General features: G+C 47.5%; 1 protein-coding gene across 2 annotated transcripts in view; it reads left to right on the top strand.

Annotated features, from left to right (window-relative positions):
- Positions 1-23,354, top strand: part of CFAP43 (cilia and flagella associated protein 43) — a 265,732-nt gene that overhangs the window by 203,404 nt on the left and 38,974 nt on the right. For both annotated transcript variants that reach the window (XM_063927999.1, XM_063927998.1), the window contains 3 exons: positions 364-450; positions 533-621; positions 2,806-3,013. In XM_063927999.1, the coding sequence (XP_063784069.1) occupies positions 364-450; positions 533-621; positions 2,806-3,013 (384 nt within the window). The remainder of the gene's footprint in view (positions 1-363; positions 451-532; positions 622-2,805; positions 3,014-23,354) is intronic.

The raw sequence follows: 23,354 nt of genomic DNA, 5'->3' as shown, positions 1-23,354 counted from the left end.
TCGCTTCATCATATTCCAATGTTATCCTGTGGACTTAGGAGAAATACCTTTATCAATGGTAAGTTCTTACCATAATGTATATTTTTTTGCAGAGCTGCTGACGGGGCCATTCAACTAGCGGTGGTGTGGTTGGCAATCACCTTGTAATGTTCAACTGCGCACATTTCCACCTATTACAGTAGCTGAACATCGCTAATTTTTCTGCATACCTTTATGGGGTGCGGTGAAAAACTAGCAGTGTTCCTGATTGCGATGTGCCACATATTGTAGCCAAGATGCTAACTGAATCACCCTCCTTAAATAACTTATATGTTCAAAAAGATTATCAAATATACTATTGAATTAAAAATCCTTTTATTACAGAATGAAACATCTGAACTAGTGAAGACTTTCAAAGCTGAGGTGGAGGCATTCAGGGAGTCCTATGATGATCTCGTGGCAGAAGATAAGGTAAAGAAAACAAAACATTTTAACACTGACAAGACATGTGCTTATCATCCTATTCACGTTATTGAATTTATTCTGATTGTAGTTGTTGGATCGAGGATTTAAGAAGGAATTCTCTGACATCCCAGCTCACTATGTGGACCAGCTTTATAAACTTTACAAACGAAGACCAAGGTAGTATTGTCTTAGACATTTTCTTCTTGGGTGAAATGTCTGCATACGTACAGCTTGCAGGCAGGGGCAAACACAGGATTTTCTGAGGGGGATTTCCATATTATACACATATATATAGCACATCACACACATACAGTCACACACATATTCACATTGCATACACATACATAGCATAACACACACGCGCACACACATACTGTATACATAGCACACTACACACATTGCATCCACATACATAGGACACACACACGTATTCATTACATAGCACACCACACAAATACACAAATTGTACACACACACACACACACACACACACACACACACACACACACACACACACACACACATACATAGCACATAACACACACACATATACATAGTGCAAAACATATACAAAACATATACTGTACATATATACATAGTATACCACACAAACACACACATAGATCACCACACACATTGCACACACATACATAGTACATAAGGACTATACACAGCATACCATACACATATTGCACACCACACATACATAGTTCACCACAAACATTGCACACACACACACACATACATAGTACATAACACACACACACATAGCACTGCACAGACATACACATTGCAAAATCATACATAGCATACCACACCACACACATACTGTAGATACAGACACACATACCTACTGCTGAGAGGAGGAGACTGTCGGCGGCCGGCCCATATATTTCAGAATGTGAGGAGTGGGGCGAAGAAGCAGCTGTGGGATGAACATGCGCAGCAACTCCCCAGCTCTTCTGTCCGTGACATTCTGTTAGAGAGCTCTGCCGGAAAAAGCTCTCTGCTGTGGTCACAATCGTGATTTCGATTGCGGTTTATTTTGAGGCAAAGACACAGTTGTCTCCGTCTCTGGAAAAAGAATTTGGTCCATCAGGGGGGGGGGTTTCTGGGTACTCAGAAACTCCCCCTGCGTGCGCCACTGGCAGGGATGTCTGATACTGTCCATTAAGTTTTAGCCCCATAGTACTATGGAATCTATGTACTAAGCCTTGGAACGGAGATAAAGTGCCAACTAATCCGCCTTCTAACCATCATTTTTTTTGAAACACAGGGGTCTATTCATGAAGTGAAATGTGTGGAAAAGTTAACCAGTGGAGAAGCTGCCCATGGCAACCAATCAGCTGCTATGTATAATTTTATAGAATGCACTTTATAAATGTTACCTCAACACTGATTGGTTGCCATGGGCAACTTCTCCATTTGCTCACTTCTCTACTCTTTTCACTGCTTCATGAATAGATCCCACAGTCTGTAACATGGCAGTTAGGAGCTGCTTGGTTGGTACTTTATCTCTGTTCACTATATCGCTCTCCAAGGCTCAGTACATAGACCACTAAATTTGGTACCTGAATACCAAGATGCTATGACAATGGGATAAGCAGGGTCGGACTGACCCACTGGAGTACAGGGGAAATCCCTAGTGGGCCCCACTGCCTGTGGGTTCAACCCCTTCCTGTATTGTCAGGTTCCGGACAGTGTACTCAAATTATACATTGTTACTCTATTAGAGGGCCAGATACATGGGGTGGGGTGTAATGGAGTCCGAGTTCCCTAGAGGTGTGGGATGCCTGCCAATCTTGGACTTTTTTTTAAAGGGGCAATCACTTACAATGCAAAACCATGCCTTGAAAGTGATTGCCCCTTTAAAAAAACTTCCGAGACCGTCCGGCATCCCGCACCTCTGGCGATCTCGGACTCCATTACTCCCTGCTGCTGGTCTCTAATGGCTGTCCAAGTCTCTATTGAGGCTGATCTCACCTCATGATTACTGGCCCACCCCTTAAGCATTGGCCACTACCACTGCATTTCCTGGTGTGCCCTTCATGCCCCAGTCCAACACTGTAGACTGGAATGGGATGAGGTTTACAATTTTGGATGCTAATTACAGATCCATTGTATTTAAATGTACAACTTATCACAAAGATTTTAATGTCACTCCGGGTCTTGGTAACACAATGATGTTTGATGTTTGAACTCAAACTACCCCTCAGCTGTGGGGGTCACTGAATTTAGGAACACGATTTGTCATATACAGTATACCAAAGTAATGCTTATACTGACCCCTATATGTTATGTACTTTTATAGGCTGCAAGTTTTAAACAGTTGTATTGTGTTTCACTTGTTCTACATTTTAGAGTTCAACGCCTTAGGACTCAGACAGAAAATGATGCACCATTTGGTGATCGTCCAGGATCATCTAAAGCATTTAATGACTCCATTGTTCAGCTAATGAAAGCTATGGATGAACTAGATACTCCAGAGCATATGCCAGAAGGACTGGAACTGCCAGTGTGGGAGCGTTTCTGCCTGGCAAGGCGGTCAAAGATGGAGTATGAACAGCAAGTATGCAACAAATTCACCTGTCTCTCTGTCTTAACCAGAAGCATAAACCAGACATTAAATGGGCACATCCGGTCATTAGTTCTAGATCACTGAAGTACTTTATGGATAGTTTCTCTAACGTCCTAAGTGGATGCTGGGGACTCCGTAAGAACCATGGGAATTAGCGGCTCCGCAGGAGACTGGGCACAACTATAAAGAAAGCTTTAGACTACTGGTGTGCACTGGCTCCTCCCACTAAGACCCTCCTCCAGACTTCAGTTAGATTCTTGTGCCCGGCTGAGCTGGATGCACACTAAGGGCTCTCCTGAGCTCCTAGAAAGAAAGTATATTTAGGTTTTTTATTTTACAGTGAGATCTGCTGGCAACAGACTCACTGCAGCGAGGGACTAAGGGGAGAAGAAGCGAACCTACCTAACAGGTGGTAGTTTGGGCTTCTTAGGCTACTGGACACCATTAGCTCCAGAGGGATCGACCGCAGGACCCGACCTTGGTGTTCGTTCCCGGAGCCGCGCCGCCGTCCCCCTTACAGAGCCAGAAGCATGAAGAGGTCCGGAAAATCGGCGGCAGAAGACTTCGGTCTTCACCAAGGTAGCGCACAGCACTGCAGCTGTGCGCCTTTGCTCCTCATGTACACCTCACACTCCGGTCACTGATGGGTGCAGGGCGCTGGGGGGGGGGGCGCCCTGAGGGCAATATATGACACCTTGGCTGGCAAATCTACATCATATATAGTCCTAGAGGCTATATAGATGTAAAAATACCCCTGCCAGTATTCCAGAAAAAGCGGGAGAAGTCTGCCGGAAAAGGGGCGGGGCCATCTCCCTCAGCACACTGGCGCCATTTTTCCCTCACAGCTCCGCTGGAAGGAAGCTCCCTGGCTCTCCCCTGCAGTCTGACAAGCTACAGAAGGGTAAAAAAGAGAGGGGGGGCACTAAATTTAGGCGCAGGATATATATATATATATATATATATATAAAAAGCAGCCTATAAGGGAAAACACTCATTTATAGTGGGATCCCTGTGTTATATAGCGCTCTGGTGTGTGCTGGCATACTCTCTCTCTGTCTCCCCAAAGGGCTTTGTGGGGTCCTGTCCTCTGTCAGAGCATTCCCTGTGTGTTTGCGGTGTGTCGGTACGGCTGTGTTGACATGTTTGGTGAGGAGGCTTATGTGGAGGCGGAGCAGATGCCTGTAAATGTGATGTCACCCCCTGCGGGGTCGACACCTGATTGGATGGTGCTGTGGAAGGAATTACGTGACAGTGTCGACTCCTTGCATAAAAGGTTTGACGACATACCAAATGTGGGACAGCCGGCTTCTCAGCCTGTGCCTGCCCAGGCGTCTCAAAAGCCATCAGGGCTCTAAAACGCCCGCTACCACAGATGGCAGACACAGATGTCGACACGGATACTGACTCCAGTGTCGACGACGATGAGACTAATGTAACTTCCAGTAGGGCCACACGTTACATGATTGAGGCAATGAAAAATGTGTTGCACATTTTTGATGTTACCCCCGGTACCACAAAAAAGGGTATTATGTTTGGAGAGAAAAAACTACCAGTAGCTTTTCCTCCATCTGAGGAGTTAAAATAAGAATTTACTTACCGATAATTCTATTTCTCATAGTCCGTAGTGGATGCTGGGACTCCGTCAGGACCATGGGGAATAGCGGGCTCCGCAGGAGACAGGGCACATCTAAATAAAGCTTTTAGGATCACATGGTGCGTACTGGCTCCTCCCCCTATGACCCTCCTCCAAGCCTCAGTTAGGTACTGTGCCCGGACGAGCGTACACAATAAGGAAGGATCTTGAATCCCGGGTAAGACTCATACCAGCCACACCAATCACACCGTACAACTTGTGATCTGAACCCAGTTAACAGTATGATAACAAAAAACGAAGTAGCCTCTGAAAAGATGGCTCACAACAATAGTAATAACCCGATCTTTGTAACAATAACTATGTACAAGTATTGCAGACAATCCGCACTTGGGATGGGCGCCCAGCATCCACTACGGACTATGAGAAATAGAATTATCGGTAAGTAAATTCTTATTTTCTCTAACGTCCTAGTGGATGCTGGGACTCCGTCAGGACCATGGGGATTATACCAAAGCTCCCAAACGGGCGGGAGAGTGCGGATGACTCTGCAGCACCGAATGAGAGAACTCCAGGTCCTCCTTAGCCAGAGTATCAAATTTGTAAAATTTTACAAACGTGTTCTCCCCTGACCACGTAGCTGCTCGGCAAAGTTGTAATGCCGAGACCCCTCGGGCAGCCGCCCAAGATGAGCCCACTTTCCTTGTGGAGTGGGCCTTTACAGATTTAGGCTGTGGCAGGCCTGCCACAGAATGTGCAAGTTGGATTGTGCTACAGATCCAACGTGCAATCGTCTGTTTAGACGCAGGAGCACCCATCTTGTTGGGTGCATACAATATAAACAACGAGTCAGATTTTCTGACTCCAGCTGTCCTTGAAATATATATTTTTAATGCTCTGACAACGTCCAGTAACTTGGAGTCCTCCAAGTCGCTAGTAGCCGCAGGCACCACAATAGGCTGGTTCAAGTGAAAAGCCGAAACCACCTTAGGGAGAAAATGAGGACGTGTCCGCAGTTCTGCCCTGTCCGAATGGAAAATCAGATATGGGCTTTTGTATGATAAAGCCGCCAACTCTGAAACTCTCCTGGCTGAAGCCAGGGCCAATAGCATGGTTACCTTCCATGTAAGGTATTTTAAATCTACCGATTTTAGAGGCTCAAACCAATGAGATTTGAGAAAATTCAAAACTACGTTCAAATCCCACGGTGCTACTGGAGGCACTATTGGGGGTTGTATATGTAGTACACCTTTGACAAAAGTTTGTACTTCAGGCACTGATGCCAATTCCTTCTGGAAGAAGATTGATAAGGCCGAAATTTGAACTTTAATGGACCCCAATTTTAGGCCCATAGACAATCCTGCTTGCAGGAAATGTAAGAATCGACCCAATTGAAATTCTTCCGTTGGAGCCTTCTTGGCCTCACACCACGCAACATATTTTCGCCAAATGCGGTGATAATGTTGTACAGTCACTTCCTTTCTAGCCTTAATCAAGGTAGGAATAACTTCCTCTGGAATGCCCTTTTCTTTTAGAATCCGGCGTTCAACCGCCATGCCGTCAAACGCAGACGCGGTAAGTCTTGGAACATACAAGGTCCCTGCTGAAGCAGATCCCTTCTTAGAGGTAGAGGCCATGGATCCTCCGTGAGCATCTCTTGAAGTTCCGGATACCAAGTTCTTCTTGGCCAGTCCGGAGCCACCAGTATTGTTCTTACTCCTCTTTTCCGTATAATTCTCAGTACCTTTGGTATGAGAGGCAGAGGAGGGAACACATACACTGACTGGTACACCCACGGTGTTACCAGAGCGTCCACAGCTATTGCCTGAGGGTCTCTTGACCTGGCGCAATATCTGTCCAATTTTTTGTTGAGGCGAGACGCCATCATGTCCACCTTTGGTCTTTCCCAACGGTTCACAATCATGTGGAAGACTTCTGGATGAAGTCCCCACTCTCCCGGGTGAAGGTCGTGTCTGCTGAGGAAGTCTGCTTCCCAGTTGTCCACTCCCGGGATGAACACTGCTGACAGTGCTATGACATGATTCTCCGCCCAGCGCAGAATCCTTGCAGCTTCTGTCATTGCTCTTCTGCTTCTCGTGCCGCCTTGTCGGTTTACGTGGGCGACTGCCGTGATGTTGTCCGACTGGATCAACACCGGCTGACCCTGAAGCAGCGATTTTGCCAGGCTTAGAGCATTGTAGATCGCTCTTAGCTCCAGTATATTTATGTGAAGGGACGTCTCCAGGTTTGACCACACGCCCTGGAAGTTTCTTCCCTGTGTGACTGCTCCCCAGCCTCGTAGGCTGGCATCCGTAGTCACCAGGACCCAGTCCTGTATGCCGAATCTGCGGCCCTCTAACAGATGGGCACTCTGCAACCACCACAGGAGAGACAACCTTGTTCTTGGTGACAGTGTTATCCGCTGATGCATGTGCAGATGCGATCCGGACCATTTGTCCAGCAGATCCCACTGAAATGTCCGTGCATGGAATCTGCCGAATGGAATCGCTTCGTAAGAAGCCACCATCTTTCCCAGGACTCTTGTGCATTGATGTACTGACACAGTTCCTGGTTTTAGGAGGTTCCTGACAAGTTCGGATAACTCCCTTGCTTTCTCCTCCGGGAGAAACACCTTTTTCTGAACCGTGTCCAGAATCATTCCCAGGAACAGCAGACGAGTTGTCGGGGTCAATTGAGATTTTGGAAGATTCAGAATCCACCCGTGTTGCTGAAGCACTACCTGGGTTAGTGCTACACCGACTTCCAGCTGTTCTCTGGACTTTGCCCTTATCAGGAGATCGTCCAAGTAAGGGATAATTAATACGCCTTTTCTTCGTAGAAGAACCATCATTTCGGTCATTACCTTGGTAAAGACCCGAGGGGCCGTGGACAAACCAAACGGCAGCGTTTGAAACTGATAATGACAGTCTTGTATCACGAACCTGAGATACCCTTGGTGTGAGGGGTAAATTGGGACATGCAGATAAGCATCTTTTATGTCCAGGGACACCATGAAGTCCCCTTCTTCCAGATTCGCTATCACTGCTCTGAGTGACTCCATCTTGAACTTGAATTTCTGTATGTACAGGTTCAAGGATTTCAGGTTTAGAATAGGTCTTACCGAACCGTCCGGCTTCGGTACCACAAATAGTGTGGAATAATACCCCTTTCCCTGTTGTAGGAGGGGTACCTTGACTATCACCTGCTGAGAATACAGCTTGTGAATGGCTTCCAAAACCGACGTCCTTTCTGAGGGAGACGTTGGTAAAGCAGACTTTAGGAACCGGCGAGGGGGAGACCTTTCGAACTCCAACATGTAACCCTGAGATATTATCTGCAGGATCCATGGGTCCACTTGTGAGCGAGCCCACTGATTGCTGAAAATCTTGAGTCGACCCCCCACCGCTCCTGAGTCCGCTTGTAAAGCCCCAGCGTCATGCTGATGGCTTTGTAGAACCCGGGGCGGGCTTCTGGTCCTGGGCAGGGGCTGCTTGCTGCCCTCTCTTACCCTTTCCTCTGCCTCGCGGCAGATAAGACTGTCCTTTTGGTCGCTTGTTTTTATAGGAGCGAAAGGACTGCGGCTGAAAAGACGGTGTCTTTTTCTGTTGGGAGGGGGTCTGAGGTAAAAAAGTGGATTTGCCGGCAGTTGCCGTGGCCACCAGGTCCGAAAGACCGACCCCAAATAATTCCTCTCCTTTATATGGCAATACTTCCATATGCCTTTTGGAATCCGCATCACCTGACCACTGTCGCGTCCATAAACTTCTTCTGGCAGATATGGACATCGCGCTTACTCTTGATGCTAGAGTACAAATATCCCTCTGAGCATCTCGCATATAAAGAAAAGCATCCTTTAATTGCTCTAGAGTCAATAAAATACTGTCCCTATCCAGGGTATCAATATTTTCAGTCAGAGAATCCAACCACACTACCCCAGCACTGCACATCCAGGCTGAGGCTACTGCCGGTCGCAGTATAACACCAGTATGTGTGTATATACTCTTCAGTGTAGTTTCCAGCCTCCTATCTGCTGGATCCTTGAGGGCGGCCGTATCAGGAGACGGCAACGCCACTTGCTTTGATAAACGTGTGAGCGCCTTATCCACCCTAGGGGGTGTTTCCCAGCGCGCCCTAACCTCTGGTGGGAAAGGGTATAATGCCAATAACTTCTTGGAAATTAGCAGTTTTCTATCTGGGTTAACCCACGCTTCGTCACACACGTCATTCAATTCCTCTGATTCTGGAAAAGCTACAGGTAGTTTTTTTACCCCCCACATAATACCCCTTTTTGAGGTACCAGCAGTATCAGAGATCTGCAAAGCCTCCTTCATTGCCGTGATCATATAACGTGTGGCCCTATTGGAAAATACGTTTGTTTCTTCACCGTCGACACTAGATTCATCTGTGTCGGTACCCGTGTCGACTGACTGAGGTAAGGGACGTTTTACAGCCCCTGACGGTGTCTGAGACGCCTGAGCCGGTACTAACTGGTTTTCCGGCCGTCTCATTTCGTCAACTGACTTTTGTAATGTGCTAACATTATCACGTAATTCCATAACTAAAGCCATCCATTCCGGTGTCGACTCCCTAGGGGGTGACATCACCATTACCGGCAATTGCTCTGCCTCCACACCAACATCGTCCTCATACATGTCGACACACACGTACCGACACACAGCAGCCACACAGGGAATGCTCTAATCGAAGACAGGACCCTCTTAGCCCTTTGGGGAGACAGAGGGAGAGTTTGCCAGCACACACCAAAAACGCTATAAATGTATATAAACAACCCTAGAAGGTGTTGTTTTTGATATAAGCGCTTTTAATATATCAATATCGCCAAATTATGCCCCCCTTCTCTTTGTTACCCTGTTTCTGTAGTGCAGTGCAGGGGAGAGTCCTGGGAGCCTTCCTCACCAGCGGAGCTGAGCAGGAAAATGGCGCTGAGTGCTGAGGAGAATAAGCTCCGCCCCTTTTTCGGCGGCTTTTCTCCCGGGTTTTAAGAAAACTGGCCTGGGTTAAATACATACATATAGCCTTAATGGCTATATGTGATGTATTTATTTTGCCACTAAAGGTATTTAATATTGCTGCCCAGGGCGCCCCCAGCAGCGCCCTGCACCCTCCGTGACTGAATCAGTGAGACGTGTAGCAACAATGGCGCACAGCTGCAGTGCTGTGCGCTACCTTCATGAAGACTGAGGAGTCTTCTGCCGCCTGCTTTCCGGACCTCCGTCTTCAGCGTCTGTAAGGGGGATCGGCGGCGCGGCTCCGGGACGAACCCCAGGAGGACCTGTGTTCCGACTCCCTCTGGAGCTAAGTGTCCAGTAGCCTAAGACTCCAATCCATCCTGCACGCAGGTGAGTTGGAAATCTCTCCCCTAAGTCCCTCGATGCAGTGATCCTGTTGCCAGCAGGATTCACTGAGATTTAAACCTAAAAAAACTTTTTCTAAGCAGCTCTTTAGGAGAGCCACCTAGATTGCACCCTTTTCGGACGGGCACAAAAACCTAACTGAGGCTTGGAGGAGGGTCATAGGGGGAGGAGCCAGTACGCACCATGTGATCCTAAAAGCTTTATTTAGATGTGCCCTGTCTCCTGCGGAGCCCGCGATTCCCCATGGTCCTGACGGAGTCCCAGCATCCACTAGGACGTTAGAGAAATGAAGTGTGTGAAGAAGCGTGGGCTTCCCCTGATAAGAAGCTGGTAATTTCTAAGAGGTTACTAATGGCGTACCCTTTCCCGCCAGAGGATAGGTCACGTTGGGAAACATCCCCTAGAGTGGATAAAGCGCTCACACGCTTGTCAAAGAAGGTGGCACTACCGTCTCTGGATATGGCCGCCCTGAAGGAATCTGCTGATAGAAAGCAGGAGGCTATCCTGAAATCTATATATACACACACAGGTGTTATACTGAGATCAGCTATTGCTTCAGCATGGATGTGCAGTGCTGCAGCTGCATGGTCAGATTCCCTGTCAGAAAATATTGATACCCTAGACAGGGACACTATATTGCTAACCGTAGAGCATATAAAAGACGCACTTTTATACATGAGGGATGCACAGAGGGATATTTGCCGGCTGGCATCCAAAATAAGTGCAATGTCAATTTCTGCCAGGAGAGGGTTATGGACTCGGCAGTGGACAGGAGATGCAGATTCCAAAAGGCACATGGAAGTTCTGCCTTATAAGGGTGAGGAGTTGTTCGGGGATGGTCTCTCGGACCTCGTTTCCACAGCAACAGCTGGGAAGTCTACATTTTTACCCCATGTTCCCTCACAGCCAAAGAAAGCACCGTATTATCAGGTACAGTCCTTTCGGCCCAATAGGGGCAAGCGGGTTAAAGGCGCGTCCTTTCTGCCCAGAGGCAGAGGTAGGGGAAAAAAGCTGCAGCATACAGCCAGTTCCCAGGAGCAAAAGTCCTCCCCCGCTTCCTCTAAGTCCACAGCATGACGCTGGGGCTCCACAGGCTGAGCCAGGTACGGTGGGGGCCCGTCTCAAATATTTCAGCAATCAGTGGGCTCGCTCACGGGTGGATCCCTGGATTTTTCAGATAGTATCTCAGGGGTACAAGCTGGAATTCGAGACGTCTCCCCCCCGCCGTTTCCTCAAATCTGCCTTGCCAACCACTCCCTCAGGCAGGGAGGCAGTGTTACAGGCAATTCACAAGCTGTATTCACAACAGGTGATAGTGAAGGTACCCCTACTTCAACAAGGACGGGGTTACTATTCCACAATGTTTGTGGTACCGAAACCGGACGGTTCGGTGAGACCCATTTTAAATTTGAAATCCTTGAACACATATATAAAAAAATTCAAGTTCAAGATGGAATCGCTCAGGGCGGTTATTGCAAGCCTGGACGAGGGGGATTACATGGTATCACTGGACATCAAGGATGCTTACCTGCATGTCCCCATTTACCATCCTCACCAGGAGTACCTCAGATTTGTGGTACAGGATTGTCATTACCAATTCCAGACGTTGCCATTCGGTCTATCCACGGCTCCGAGGGTCTTTACCAAGGTAATGGCCGAAATGATGATACTCCTTCGAAAGAAGGGAGTTTTAATTATCCCGTACTTGGACGATCTCCTGATAAAGGCGAGGTCCAGAGATCAGTTGTTGGTCGGGGTAGCACTATCTCGGGAGGTGCTACAACAGCACGGCTGGATTCTAAACATTCCAAAGTCACAGCTGGTCCCTACGACACGTCTACTGTTCCTGGGGATGGTTCTGGACACAGAACAGAAAAAAGTGTTTCTCCCGGAGGAGAAGGCCAAGGAGCTGTCATCTCTAGTCAGAGGCCTCCTAAAACCAAAACAGGTGTCGGTGCATCACTGCACGCGGATCCTGGGAAAGATGGTAGCTTCCTACGAAGCAATTCCATTCGGCAGGTTTCATGCAAGAACCTTTCAGTGGGACCTGTTGGACAAGTGGTCCGGGTCGCATCTTCAGATGCATCGGCTGATAACCTTGTCTCCAAGGACAAGGGTGTCTCTGCTGTGGTGGCTGCAGAGTGCTCATCTTCAAGAGGGCCGCAGATTCGGCATACAGGACTGGGTCCTGGTGACCACGGATGCCAGCCTTCGAGGCTGGGGGGCAGTCACACAGGGAAGAAACTTCCAAGGACTATGGTCAAGTCAGGAGACTTCCCTGCACATAAATATTCTGGAACTGAGGGCCATTTACAATGCCCTAAGTCAGGCAAAAACCCTGCTTCAAAACCAGCCGGTACTGATCCAGTCAGACAACATCACGGCAGTCGCCCATGTAAACCGACAGGGCGGCACGAGAAGCAGGACGGCAATGGCAGAAGCCACAAGGATTCTCCGATGGGCGGAAAATCACGTGTTAGCACTGTCAGCAGTGTTCATTCCGGGAGTGGACAACTGGGAAGCAGACTTCCTCAGCAGGCACGACCTCCACCCGGGAGAGTGGGGACTTCACCCAGAAGTCTTTCAAATGATTGTAAACCGTTGGGAAAGGCCACAGGTGGACATGATGGCGTCCCGCCTCAACAAAAAGCTAGAAAAGTACTGCGCCAGGTAAAGGGAACTGCAGGCGATAGCTGTGGACGCTCTAGTGACACCGTGGGTGTACCGGTCGGTTTATGTGTTCCCTCCTCTTCCTCTCATACCAAAGGTACTGAGGATAATAAGGAGAAGAGGAGTAAGAACTATACTCATTGTTCCGGATTGGCCAAGAAGAGCTTGGTACCCGGAACTTCAAGAAATGATCTCAGAGGACCCATGGCCTCTACCGCTCAGACAAGACCTGCTGCAGCAGGGGCCCTGTCTGTTCCAAGACTTACCGCGGCTGCGTTTGACGGCATGGTGATTGAACACCGGATCCTGAAGGAAAAGGGCATTCCGGAGGAAGTCATTCCTACGCTGATTAAAGCTAGGAAAGAAGTAACCGCAAACCATTATCACCGCATATGGCGAAAATATGTTGCGTGGCGTGAGGCCAGGAAGGCCCCAAAGGAGGAATTTCAGCTGGGCCGTTTCCTGCACTTCCTACAGTCAGGGGTGACTATGGGCCTTAAATTGGGTTCCATTAAGGTCCAGATTTCGGCTCTATCAATTTTCTTCCAGAGAGAACTGGCTTCACTACCTGAAGTTCAGACTTTTGTTAAGGGAGTGCTGCATATTCAGCCCCCTTTTGTGCCTCCAGTGGCACCTTGGGATCTCAACGTGGTGTTGGATTTCCTAAAGTCACATTGGTTTGAGCCACTGAAAACCGTGGATTTGAAATATCTCACGTGGAAAGTGGTCATGTTGTTGGCCTTAGCTTCGGCCAGGCGTGTATCAGAATTGGCGGCTTTGTCATGTAAAAGCCCTTATCTGATTTTCCATATGGATAGGGCAGAATTGAGGACTCGTCCCCAGTTTCTCCCCAAAGTGGTATCAGCTTTTCATCTGAACCAACCTATCGTGGTGCCTGCGGCTACAAATGACTTGGAGGCTTCCAAGTGTTTGGACATAGTCAGGGCCCTGAAAATCTATGTTTCCAGGACAGCTGGAGTCAGAAAGACTGACTCGCTCTTTATCCTGTATGCGCCCAACAAGTTGGGTGCACCTGCTTCAAAGCAGACTATTGCTCGCTGGATCTGTAGTACGATTCAGCTTGCACATTCTGCGGCTGGACTGCCGCATCCTAAATCAGTGAAAGCCCATTCCACGAGGTAGGTGGGCTCTTCTTGGGCGGCTGCCCGAGGGGTCTCGGCTCTTCAACTTTGCGGAGCAGCTACTTGGTCGGGGTCAAACACGTTTGCTAAATTCTACAAGTTTGACACCCTGGCTGAGGAGGACCTAGAATTTGCCCATTCGGTGCTGCAGAGTTATCCGCACTCTCCCGCCCGTTTGGGAGCTTTGGTATAATCCCCATGGTCCTTACGGAGTCCCCAGCATCCACTTAGGACATTACAGAAAATAAGAATTTACTCGCCGGTAATTCTATTTCTCGTAGTCCGTAGTGGATGCTGGGCGCCCATCCCAAGTGCGGATTGTCTGCAAGACTTGTATATAGTTATTGCTTAACTAATGGGTTATTGTTGAGCCATCTGTTGAGAGGCTCAGTTGTTATCATACTGTTAACTGGGTATTGTATCACGAGTTATACGGTGTGATTGGTGTGGCTGGTATGAGTCTTACCCGGGATTCAAAATCCTTCCTTATTGTGTCAGCTCTTCCGGGCACAGTATCCTAACTGAAGTCTGGAGGAGGGTCTTAGTGGGAGGAGCCAGTGCACACCAGTAGTCTAAAGCTTTCTTTATAGTTGTGCCCGGTCTCCTGCGGAGCCGCTAATCCCCATGGTCCTTACGGAGTCCCCAGCATCCACTACGGACTACGAGAAATAGAATTACCGGTGAGTAAATTCTTATTTTTACAGTACTTGTGATTTTCTTATGGTTATCTTTATAATTTTCACTGTTAAAGTGCCATATAAAATAGAAACCCTTTTATTTACTACTGCTGACATATTTTCTACATATTTATATAGTAACATTAAAGGAACATTAAAACCTCAATCCAGACATATACCTTACAGTCCTGAGCACTATGCTTTCCCAAAAATTCTATATTTCTAGCTCACATGCCTTGATAAAAATAATAATTTCCAGCCCTTGCAAAATAATAATAATAATAATAATAATAATTTTATTTATATAGCACTCTTTCTCCAACAGGACTCAAGGCACTTAGCAGACAGTGTGAACATAATACAGCAATTTAGATAACACAAAAACAATACAGAAACTATGAACACTATGCAAGGTTAGATTTGCATGACATACAGAGACCATGGACGGTAAAACAAAAGGATGTGGCAGCCATTTTGGGTCATCAGTTGTAAGGAATTGTTCATCCCTCCCACAGAGGATCCATGTGATGCAGCCATCTCATGGGCACTACAGAGGATCACACAGGGCAGAATAGGTAATGCCTGGAACTGATGACACATAATGGGGCACTTGGCAGGCATTTCACATGGAAAACGGACAGAACTAATTAACAGGGTTTCTCTAACGTCCTAGTGGATGCTGGGAACTCCGTAAGGACCATGGGGAATAGCGGGCTCCGAAGGAGGCTGGGCACTCTAGAAAGATCTTAGACTACCTGGTGTGCACTGGCTCCTCCCACCATGACCCTCCTCCAAGCCTCAGTTAGATTTCGTGCCCGGCCGAGGTTGGATGCACACTAGGGGCTCTCCTGAGCTCTTAGAAAGTTATAGTCTTAGAATTTGTTATTTTCAGTGAGACCTGCTGGCAACAGGCTCACTGCAGCGAGGGACTAAGGGGAGAAGAAGCGAACTCGCCTGCTTGCAGCCGGATTGGGCTTCTTAGGCTACTGGACACCATTAGCTCCAGAGGGATCGACCGCAGGCCCAGCCTTGATGTTCGGTCCCGGAGCCGCGCCGCCGTCCCCCTTACAGAGCCAGAAGCAAGAAGATGGTCCGGAAAATCGGCGGCATGAAGACTCTGTCTTCACCAAGGTAGCGCACAGCACTGCAGCTGTGCGCCATTGCTCCTCTCACACACTTCACACTCCGGTCACTGAGGGTGCAGGGCGCTGGGGGGGGCGCCCTGAGGCAGCAATAAAAACACCTTGGCTGGCTAAAATACCTCAATATATGGCCCCAGGGGCTATATATGAGGTAAATACCCCTGCCAGAATTCCATAAAAAACGGGAGAATAGGCCGCGAAAAAGGGGCGGAGCCTATCTCCTCAGCACACTGGCGCCATTTTTCCCTCACAGCTCGGCTGGAGGGAAGCTCCCTGGCTCTTCCCTGCAATTCTACAGTACAGTAAGAGGGAAAAGAGAGGGGGGGCATTAAAATTGGCACTGTATACAGTATATTATATAAAAGCTATTAGGGACATAACTCAGTTAGTCCCTGTATATATATAGCGCTCTGGTGTGTGCTGGCATACTCTTACTCTGTCCCCCCAAAGGGCTTTTGTGGGTCCTGTCCTCGTTTAGAGCATTCCCTGTGTGTCTGCGGTGTGTCGGTACGGCTGTGTCGACATGTTGAATGAGGAGGCTTATATGGTGACAGAACAGAGGCCGATATATGTGATGTCGCCCCCTGTGGGGCCGACACCAGAGTGGATGGATAGGTGAAAGGTATTAACCGACAGTGTCAACTCCTTACATAAAAGGGTGGATGACGTAGCAGCTGTGGGACAGCCGGCTTCGCAGCCCGCGCTTGCCCAGGCGTCTCAAAGGCCATCAGGGGCTCAAAAACGCCCGCTCTCTCAGATGGCAGACACAGATGTCGACACGGAGTCTGACTCCAGTGTCGACAAGGTGGAGACATATACACAATCCACTAGGAACATCCGTGACGTGATCCCGGCAATAAAAAATGTGTTATACATTTCTGACTTTAACCCAAGCACCTCTAAAAATGGGTTTTAGGTTTGGGGAGAAAAAACAGGCAGTGTTTTGTTCCCCCATCAGATGAATAAATGAAGTGTGTGAAAGCGTGGGTTCCCCCGTTAAGAAACTGGTAATTTATAAAAAGTTACTGATGGCGTACCCTTTCCCGCCAGGTGGATAAGTTACGCTGGGAGATATCCCCTAGGGTGGATAAGGCGCTCACACGTTTGTCAAAAAAGGTGGCACTGCCGTCTTAGGATACGGCCACTTTAATAGGTACCTGTTGATAAAAAACAGGAGGCTATCCTGAAGTCTGTATTTACACACTCAGGTACTAGACTGAGACCTGCAGATAGTGCTGCTGCAGCGTGGTCGGTGACCCTGTCAAACAGGGATACTAGTTGGAAAACATAAAAACATATTAAAGACGTCGTCTTATATATGGGGGATGCACAGAGGGATATTTTGCCGGCTGGCATCCAAAATAAATGTAATGTCCATTCTGTCAGGAGGGTATTAGAGACCTGTCACTGGACAGGTGATGCTGACTTAAAAAGCGCATAGAGAGCCTTATAAGGGTGAGGAATTATTTGGGGATGGTCTCTGGGACCTCGTATCCACAGCAACTGCTGGGAAGAAATAATTTTACCTCAGGTTTCCTCACAGACAAAGGTACAGTCCTTTCGGCTTCAGAAAAGCAAGCGGGTCAAATGGCGCTTCCTTTCTGTACAGAGACAAGGGTAGAGGGAAAAAAGCTGCACCAGTCAGCCTGTTCCCAGAATCAAGATTCTTCCCCCGCCTCCTGTGAGGCCACACCATGACGCGGGTGCTCCACAGGTGTAGCCAGGTACGGTGGGGGGCCGTCTCAAAAATTTCAGCAATTAGTGGGCTCGCTCACAGGTGGATCCCTGTTTCTTTCAAGTAGTATTTCAGGGGTACAAGCTGAAATTCGAGATGTCTCCCCCCAGCCGTTTCCTAAAATATGCCTTGCTGACAACTCCCTCAGGCAGGGAGGCTGTGCTAGAGGCAATTAATAAGCGGTATTCCCAGCAGGTAATACTCAAGGTGCCCCTACTTCAACAAGGACGGGGTTACTATTCCACACGGGTTGGGGTACCGAAACCGCATGGTTCGGTGTGACCCATTTTATATTTAAAATCCTTGAACACAAAAATTCAAGTTCAAGATGGAATCGCTCAGGGCGGTTATTCCAAGCCTGGACGAGGGGGATTACATGGTATCCTGGGACATCAAGGATGCTTACCTGCATGTCCCCATTTACCATCCTCGCCAGGAGTACCTCAGATTTGTGGTACAGGATTACCATTACCAAGTCCAGACACTGCCGTTTGGACTGTACATGGCACCGAGGGTGTTTTATCAAGGTAATGGCCGAAATGTTGATACTCCTTAAAAAAAAGGGAGTTGTAATTATCCCGTACTTGGACAATCTCGTTATAAGGGCGAGGTCCAAGGAGCAGTTGGTAGTCGGGGTAGCACTATTTTGGAAAGTGCTACAACAGCATGGTTGGATTCTAAACAGTCCAAAGTCACAGCTGGTTCCTATGACACGTCTACTGTTCCTGGGGATGGTTCTGGACATAAACCAGAAATAGTGTTTCTCCCGGAGGAGAAAGCCAAGGAGTTGTCATCTCTAGTCAGAGACCTCCTGAAGCCAAAATAGGTAGCGGTGCATCATTGCACGCGAGTCCTGGGAAAAATGGTAGCTTCCTACGAAGCAATCCCATTAGGCAGGTTCCATACAAGAACTTTTCAGAGGGACCTGTTGGACAAGTGGTCCGGATCGCATCTTCCGATGCATAGGCTGATAACCCTGTCTCCAAGGACCAGGGTATCTCTACTGTGGTGGCTGCAGAGTGCCCATCTTCAAGAGGGCCGCAGGTTCGGCATACAGGACTAGGTCCTAGTGACCATGGATTCCAGCCTTTGAGGCTGGGAGGCAGTCACACAGGGAAGAAATTTCCAGGGACTTTGGTCAAGTCAGGTTATTTCCCTACACATAAATATTCTGGACCTGAGGGCCATTTACAATGCCCTGAGGCCGGCAAGGCCTCTGCTTCAAAACCAGCCGGTACTGATCCAATCAGACAACATCACGGCAGTCGCCCATGTAAACCAACAGGGCGGCACAAGAAGCAGGATGGCGATGGCAGAAGCCACAAGGATTCTCCGATAGGCGGAAAATCATGTGTTAGCACTGTCAGCAGTGTTCATTCCCGGAGTGGACAACTGGGAAGCAGATCTTCTCAACAGACACGACCTCCACCCGGGAGAATGGGGACTTCCTCCAGAAGTCTTCCAATAGGATTGTACACCATTGGGAAAGGCCACAGGTGGACATGATGGCGTCCCGCCTCAACAAAAAGCTATAAAAGATATTGCACCGGGTCAAGGGACCCTCAGGCGATAGCTATGGACGCTCTGGTAACACCGTGGGTGTACCAGTCGGTTTATGTGTTCTCCCCTCTGCCTCTCATACCAAAGGTACTGAGAATAATAAGAAGGCGAGGAGTAAGAACGATACTCGTGGATGGCCAAGAAGAGCTTGGTACCCAGAACTTCAAGAATTTATATCAGAGGATCCATGGCCTCTGCCACTCAGACAGGACCTGCGGCAGCAGGGGCCCTGTCTGTTCCAAGACTTACCGCGGCTGCGTTTGTCGGCATGGCGGTTGAACGCCGGATCCTGAAGGAAAAGGGCATTCCGGAGGAAGTCATTCCTACGCTTACTAAAGCCAGGAAAGAGGTTACAGCAACTCATTATCACCGCATATGGCGAAAATATGTTGCATGGTGTGAGGCCGAAAGGGCCCCAACAGAGGAATTTCAACTAGGTCGATTTCTGCATTTCCTGCAAGCAGGAGTGACTATGGGCCTTAAATTGGGTTCCATTAAGGTACAGATCTCGGCTCTGTCGATTTTCTTCAAAAAGAACTAGCTTCAGTACCTGAAGTTCAGACATTTATAAAAGGAGTGCTGCAGAGTCAGCCCCCGTTTGTGCCTCCTGTGGCACCTTGGGATCTCAACGTGGTGTTGAGTTTCTTAAAATCACATTGGTTTGAACCACTAAAAACCGTGGATCTGAAATATCTCACGTGGAAGGTGGTTATGTTATTGGCCTTGGCTTCTGCCAGGCGAGTATCAAAGTTGGCGGCTTTGTCTTGTAAAAGCCCTTATTTGATTTTCCATATGGATAGGGCAGAATTGAGGACTCGTCCCCAGTTTCTCCCAAAGGTGGTGTCAGCGTTTCACCTGAACCAGCCTATTGTGGTGCCTAGGCTACTAGGGACTTGGAGGACTCCAAGTTGCTAGACGTTGTCAGGGCACTGAAAATATATGTTTCCAGAACGGCTAGAGTCAGAAAATCTGACTCGCTGTTTATCCTATATGCACCTAACAAGCTGGGTGCTCCTGCTTCTAAGCAGACTATTGCTCGTTGGAATTGTAGTACAATTCAGCTTGCACATACTGTGGCAGGCCTGCCACAGCCAAAATCTGTCAATGCCCATTCCACAAGGAAGGTGGGCTCATCTTGGGCGGCTGCCCGAGAGGTCTCGGCTTTACAATTTTGCCGAGCAGCTACTTGGTCAGGGGCAAACACGTTTGCAAAAATTCTACAAATTTGATACCCTGGCTGAGGAGGACCTGGAGTTCTCTCATTCAGTGCTGCAGAGTCATCCGCACTCTCCCGCCCGTTTGGGAGCTTTGGTATAATCCCCATGGTCCTTACGGAGTTCCCAGCATCCACTAGGACGTTAGAGAAAATAAGAATTTACTCACCGGTAATTCTATTTCTCGTAGTCCGTAGTGGATGCTGGGCGCCCATCCCAAGTGCGGTTTATCTGCAATACTTGTACATAGTTATGGTTAACTAAATCGGGTTATTGTTGAGCCATCTGTTGAGAGGCTCTATTGTTTCATACTGTTAACTGTGTTTCATATCACGAGTTGTACGGTGTGATTGGTGTGGCTGGTATGAGTCTTACCCGGGATTCAAAATCCTTCCTTCTTGTGTACGCTCGTCCGGGCACAGTACCTAACTGAGGCTTGGAGGAGGGTCATGGTGGGAGGAGCCAGTGCACACCAGGTAGTCTAAGATCTTTCTAGAGTGCCCAGCCTCCTTCGGAGCCCGCTATTCCCCATGGTCCTTACGGAGTTCCCAGCATCCACTACGGACTACGAGAAATAGAATTACCGGTGAGTAAATTCTTATTTTTACCATCATCTGATTTTAATTTATTTGTCTTAATGCAACTTTATTCTGTATATTTCAGCCATAAACAGCAATAAAGTATAAAGTACAATTCTGCAGTTAGATTAAAGAGCCCTACGGACATGCCGATCCGCCACCGAGGTGCCCGACGGCCGATACGGCCGACGGGCGACCCGGCGGCGGGGGGGCAGTGACGGGGGGAGTGAAGTTCCTTCACTCCCCCCCGTCACTCGGCTCCATTGAAGTGCAGGCAAATATGGACGAGATCGTCCATATTGGCCTGCATGCACAGCCGACGGGGGACCAGCGATGAACGAGCCCGGGGCCGTGCATCGTTCATCGCTGGAGCCTCCACACTGAAAGATATGAACGAGTTCTCGTTCATATATGAACGAGATCGTTCATATCTTTCAAACAAATCGGCATGTGTGTAGGGCCTATAAGTGCTAATCTCTAAAAATCAGTATAGTATGTGACTGTATAATGAACTACATTTACTTAATAAATTAAATGTGTTTAAAATAAACATAAATATAAACAATTCATAATTCCTAAATGTAATTTAATAACAATAATTGTATATATGGCCATAAACTGTGAGTATAATAGCAGCCAATCATCTTTATAATAAATGAGAAAACTGATGATCCCAAAAGTATTAGTGTCCGCTTTGAACCATCTAAATCTAGCAAGCAGAGATGACATTGTCTTTCATTTCACATCTTAACAATAAAAATACTTTCATGTGTCTGCTATATCCAGGAAGTTTTCCTCACAGGTTTGTGTGGTATCCAATTCAGATATTGTAGGAACCACTGATTTAGGACATTTTACTGTATATTTTATAATCTGAAAACCATAACATGAGACGTAAACAAATTTGTGATTATGGTTCACAATTAAATGACCGGTTGTCTGCATCAATTGATACAGATCGAACTGACGAATTGTACATTTAAAACAGAAAAACTGAATAAGTTTCTAAACAATTTCAGCCATTTCAGCATCTATAAGCTCAATTGGGTAGATAAACTTCCTGTACAATTCTGTGTTCAGCTCTGTGTGAAACTGTAGGGTAAATATATGAAGCAGTAATAAGAGAGGAGACGTGAGCCAGTGGGGAAGTTGCCCATGGCAACCAATCAGCATTGAAGTAACATTTCTAATTTGCATACTGTAAAATTATACAGAGCAGCTGATTGGTTGTCATGGGCAGCTACTCAACTGGCTCACTTCTCCTCTCTTATCACTGCTTTATACATTTACCCCTGTATGTGCTATATACACAGTCAAGTCACATTATTATGAGCACCTCCTACATTTGACATTGGTAGCACGTAGCCTATGAAGTACGACACGTCTTGCAATGGCTTGGTGGGTATATAAGGTGTGCGATAGGCCGGCTGCACACATGTCACTTGTTGCTGTCATGGGTAAAAGGGGTGATTTATCTGAGTTGCACAAAGGAATGATTATCGGCTTTCAGGCCAAGGGTGGCAGTATTTCTGAAACAGTTTGTGACTTGGCAAATTGCACCATTGCGAATAACCGACGTGGAAACTGCGGAGTACCAAATGCAATTGATGTGAGCGTCGGCTATGAAGCTGCATGAGGGCTACAGTGGAGCAGCTCACAGTCAAAACGAACCTGGGCGCTTAGACGTGTGTCTAAAATGACAGTTCAGCCCATCTAGCTGCTGTCTGTGCTGCACACGGCGGTTACTCTGGCTATTAGCTGGTGGTCATAATAATGTGACTCAATCGTCTATAAAAGGGAATAATAATTTAGGTAACATTGACCCTTTTTTAAAAGGAATTAAATCTGCTCAACAAATCTTCTGTCACTAAAATGTATAATTGTATAATTATACATTTTGTATAATGTACAATGTATAATTCTTATCCTCTGACATCTCCACCATCATTATGGGCGATTTCAATATAGCTCTTGACAGTCCACAATCTGTTCATGCATCCAAACTCCTCTCTCTAACCTCCTCTCTTGGCCTAACCCAATGGTCCGACTTCTCTACTCACCAGGAGCGCCACTGCCTTGATCTTGTGTTCACCAGGCTCTGCTCAGTTTCCCAACTCATTAACACTCCTTTCCCTCTCTCTGATCACAACCTGATCACCTTCACAATCTCTTCTATTACTTTAAATTCTAGGACACTAAAACCAAGCAAGCCTCCTCTAACACGCAGAAATACTAACAATATAAATTTTCAACAACTTTCCACTTCTCTGCAACAACGTCTCTCACCAATCTCTACATTCACCACACCTGACACTGCTGTATCCCACCTGCACCAGACCCTAGAGAGTGCCCTTGATGAAGTTGCTCCAGCTACCCATCACACTCCACGTAGGCTTAGATGCCAACCATGGCACTCTAAATCAATAAGACACCTACAAAAACTGTCACGTAAGGTAGAACGTCAGTGGCGGAAATCTCAGAATCCAAGTGACTTTCTCACATATAAGACTACCTACCACTCCTATCATCAGGCCCTGGACACTGCCAAACAAACATATTTCCAATCTCTCATCTCTTATCATGCCACCAACCCCAAATGACTTTTTAATACATTTAAATCACTTCTTTACCCTCCCTCACCTCCCCCA

Source organism: Pseudophryne corroboree, chromosome 6 (assembly GCF_028390025.1).
Source record: "Pseudophryne corroboree isolate aPseCor3 chromosome 6, aPseCor3.hap2, whole genome shotgun sequence".
Taxonomy (NCBI): Eukaryota; Metazoa; Chordata; class Amphibia; order Anura; family Myobatrachidae; genus Pseudophryne; species Pseudophryne corroboree.
Note: the sequence above shows the minus strand (reverse complement) of the source record. Positions and strands in the feature narration are given on the sequence as shown.